At 42.0% G+C, this 4,020-nt stretch overlaps 1 protein-coding gene and 1 long non-coding RNA gene across 2 annotated transcripts; both read right to left on the bottom strand.

The window, feature by feature from the left end:
- Nucleotides 1-556: 556 nt before the first annotated feature.
- Nucleotides 557-2,794, bottom strand: LOC129591664 (uncharacterized). Its single transcript, XM_055487406.1, has 3 exons — nt 2,662-2,794; nt 2,340-2,413; nt 557-2,087 (listed from the first exon to the last, which is right to left on the bottom strand). Exons 2-3 carry the CDS (start codon nt 2,371-2,373, stop codon nt 898-900), a joined length of 1,224 nt encoding a protein of 407 aa, XP_055343381.1. The 5' UTR covers nt 2,374-2,413; nt 2,662-2,794; the 3' UTR covers nt 557-897.
- Nucleotides 2,795-2,932: 138 nt separating this feature from the next.
- Nucleotides 2,933-3,969, bottom strand: LOC129591666 (uncharacterized). The gene is made up of 4 exons (XR_008690871.1): nt 3,657-3,969; nt 3,459-3,491; nt 3,271-3,342; nt 2,933-3,152 (listed from the first exon to the last, which is right to left on the bottom strand). It is a non-coding gene; the product is annotated as an uncharacterized LOC129591666 (long non-coding RNA).
- Nucleotides 3,970-4,020: the final 51 nt, after the last annotated feature.

The raw sequence follows: 4,020 nt of genomic DNA, 5'->3' as shown, positions 1-4,020 counted from the left end.
AAAATAAACAGCAAAAAGCCCCCACAGATCAGCCGGTGCTGCCAGGATCGGATCATGCCGGTCTGTTGTGGAATGACATAGTGCAGCAGACGGAAATGTTAATGGGTGAACCGACGGGAGAAAATAGGCAAACAACACAAAGGATTACTTTATGGAAATAAAATATGTATTTATAGTCCAATGAAAAAACATTAGTGACTCATAAAAACCATATCTTTATGATTTATTTATAGAGTCCTCAAAATTTTACCAACTCGCATTCTCTTCATTCATCGCCGTCTACAGTGCTGTTTATATCGCTTATACACGAAGACAAAGAATTATAGCGCATTGTTAATTATTATTATGTAAGAATCATTTAGGAAGTTTAAAACATTTTAATAAATTGTCTTAATTAAATGTTTAATACGTCACGTAAAACTTAAAAGTAAGCCATCTTGGGCGTACCATAAGACGGTTTGGTAATGTTGTTATTAATTAATATTATTATTAAAGATTAGGTTAGCATTAAAAACATTAGGTTTTTTTATATGCTCATTGATCAAATTAAGCGCCACAACTATATGTACACAATTATTTTGTTGAAGTTGAAAAGGTAGGCAGTAAGAAGTTAGTTTCCTGGCCGGTGCCTTATCAATCATTCTTTTTTATGGCAGGTATTTCCCCAGCTACAAAACGTTTGAGTATCGCTAGAAATATCGGACTGTTCCCAAGAACACATTTTAATTTTGGTATTGCCAACTCCAGTTATAAAATGTCGGCAAAAAATGTTTACTGTATACATTCTGAACTTCATCATCACTTTCAGTATCCAAATCCCATTTCGGCCCCGAAGCACTGGACCCGGGAACGGGCACCGGAAGTCCCTGACTGCCCGGTTGCAACAAATTCGTATCCTCAAAATAGATCAAACGGCTTTTCAGTGTCATTTTTATTACCCTTTTTTACACTAAGATCCAACGGTTCATCTTCAAACGTCCATCGTTGACCGGGCTCTGTGTCCGACCGGAAGTGCTTAGATGAATCACCGTCCTGACCGGCACTGGTAGTCGCACTGTGCTTCCCGCGATTATGCCACGTTTTCCAAGTGGACGGCGCCAAACTTTTATACCAGCCACTGTTTCCGCTGACCGTACTGCGGCTGCCGTGCTTATTATTATCGATGGCCGCGTGCACGACCTCACTGACCGTGCTGGTCGGCTTGCGGGCAATAAATGCCGGTTTGGACCTAATGGCCTGCTGTAGACTGGACGGCTCACCACGGATGACTGAGACGGCATTTTTCGTATGGGCGCTGTCCGGCCAGAAATGCACGGATTTGCCAGGCGATTCTGGATTTACTGGGGCATTTTTCGTGTTCACCAGACAACTACCGGCTTTCGTGACCTTTGGCGCAGACCACCCGCCGGTGGTTGAGGCATAGCCTAACGGTCGTCCAGTGACATTGCCCATGGATCCCGATCGGAATTGAAAAGAGGGAAACAGCGAATGGCTGCTGCGATAACTCCCTGTCGCCCGCAGTGATTCGTCGCCCTGTTCGTTGCTCTTCACGGTATACATATCCGAACTACCGCCCCGAAAATCCGGTATCATCTGGTTATCACGCATTACCATCTCGGCTAGGGTCTTTAAAATCTGCTGGTCTAATCCGAGCTGGCGATAGCGCGAGATAATTGACGCCACGCCGTAACTTCCCAGTTGGAGGAATTCACGTGCAGCGCGCTGGAAGACGGTGCGCTTTTGGAGGAAATGCTGATAGGCCGCTGATGAGTGACTGTTCTCGATGCTGGACTGTTTGATTTCCGTGAGCAGATGGGCGATGAAATATTTGTCGTCTTCGGTGAAGTATGAGTGCGACAGGAGATGGTCTGCCGGGTGACGGATCAGTGGATCCGGTTCTAAGCACAGTTTGATGAGCTCGGTTAGCCGTCCCGGGTGCTGACACAGCAGCGTGTCCAGACCGGTAAATGGTGCACCGTCATTGGTCTGGTCGGCGCAGTTGCTGTACATTTTCGTGGCGCGTTCCCACATGTATTTCGGGATACGGCCGACAATTTGCAGTGTTTTCACCATTTGATCCGCATCCTCTACGGAAGCCACAGCTAATTATACAAGTGTCAACAATAGATGGTTTCGTAAATTTAGATGTTTACCTCATTAACATTAGTACTTATGTTTAGCAGCTGAATGTACAAACGCGTCATTTACATGTGCAGTAATTTATCAAAATACTTGTAAGTAACATTTATATAAAGTGTTAAAATAATATACAATACACACAAAAAGCTATATACAGCATATTGTACATATATGCACCAACCCGTGCCTAACAAACTGACCAGTGCCGGCAGCCATCGGTTGACCTTTGATCATTTCCACTGCGACGGCTCCAATTGCCCACACATCAACAGCCCTAAAAAATAGCTAAATAACAACGCATTTCGAAATTTTGTAAGTAATCACATTAGCAGCTGTGTGCTACCAACAGGTTTTCATATTAATTTACATTACAGTTAAATAAAGTTTGATAGGTACTGCATCTTGTTTTTACTTTAAGTACAAGATTTGTAATCGAAATACTATGCGCAGCACGATCCATTTCCGACCGAATTCTCGTTGGCGCACAAAACTGACTTTTCACCTTTCGTTGTTCATACGTACTTTCCATAGCAATAGTCTCCTGTCAAAAGTTCAGGCGCGCGATACCATCTTGTGGCGATGTAGGAGGAATACCGCTGTCCATTGTACGCATGTTTAGTGGCGAAACCGAAATCCGCAACGCGTAAAATGTCGTCTTTGGTGATCAGCACGTTCTCTGGTTTTACATCACGATGGAAGATACTGTAAGAACATTGTTTTAGAATTAATTTATAAAAACCATAATTTTTTATACGACCATTTATGTTGTACGTTCTGTGGTTCTTACTTACATTCCTGGAATGGATATATGATACAGCGCGCAGGAGCTGGAACAGGAAAGATTTGGTGCGCGGACCCGCCCCCAGACATTTTTTCGGAGCTTCGTGGATCACGTCCAACAGTGTTTTACTGACATATTCAAAAACCATATAAAACACGGAATTTTCCATAAAAACATGGAATAACTTGACGACATTGTCGTGGCACACATCGCGCAATGCGCTGACTTCCACCTAACGAGTGCACAGCGATGTAGATAGTGCAGGCTGAAGAGGTCACACATGCGGCGACATGCCAAAGTGAGCTTTACGAGTACGTTTATGCATAGCGTAATCATGTGTGTTAACTTACCAAAACACTTTTTTTGACGACAGCGTAATCCTTGTCGTCAGCAAGGAAAGCATTTAATGGCAACCACATCGCCTGCAACAATGCATGAATAATTTTTTAAATAAGATTTCTTTTCTAGCATTTAATATGCAGCTGCTATGTGCTGATCATGAGGACGCTGATGGGCTGCAGTTGGTAAGCGCGTTTACCAGTCAAAATATGGCGATTCTTTGTAACGGCTCCTAAGTAAAGGATAAAAAATTAGATTGTTAGATGCCCGCTAGATGATCAATAAATCACAGATTTGGTGCGCTCAAAATTCAGTTGTATGCTGAAAATTCAGATGGACAATGTGTATAAAACATACTATACCGTACTAAAAAAGGTCTCACAAAAGAAAGGTATACCATAAGATCCTTTTCCAAGCTTGCCCAAATTTTCATACGCTTTGGAGCTTGACATTCAGCATCATATGCATTTATCAAGTTATTTACATCAACTCGCACGGTATTTATTATCGTAAATAATGATATCATGTAGCTTCTCTCAACTTCGATACAAATAAGCATGAAACATTTGAATGTAAATTTTATGCCCGGTGTCAAAAAGTCAAAAATTAATGCTGTCGTTTGTACATCTTATGTTGTGTACCATAACTACGTACTTATTTAAATTACCTGCATACTTTACACTAACACTGGGGTAAGTAACAAAAAATGTTCCTTTAAGTCTGGTCAATTGAAAATTTATAATAATACCTGCGTCTCGATT

The sequence above is a fragment of the Paramacrobiotus metropolitanus genome, unplaced genomic scaffold (assembly GCF_019649055.1).
Source record: "Paramacrobiotus metropolitanus isolate TYO unplaced genomic scaffold, Prichtersi_v1.0 Parri_scaffold0000047, whole genome shotgun sequence".
Lineage (NCBI taxonomy): Eukaryota > Metazoa > Tardigrada > Eutardigrada > Parachela > Macrobiotidae > Paramacrobiotus > Paramacrobiotus metropolitanus.
Note: the sequence above shows the minus strand (reverse complement) of the source record. Positions and strands in the feature narration are given on the sequence as shown.

What these genes read in the sequence shown, in the direction of transcription:
- LOC129591664 (XM_055487406.1), bottom strand. Translation starts at nt 2,373, where the DNA reads ATGATCAAAGGTCAACCGATGGCTGCCGGCACTG. An exon ending in ACCGATGGCTGCCGGCACTG is followed by an intron (nt 2,088 to 2,339) that starts GTCAGTTTGTTA and finishes TGGCTTCCGTAG; the next exon opens with AGGATGCGGATCAAATGGTG.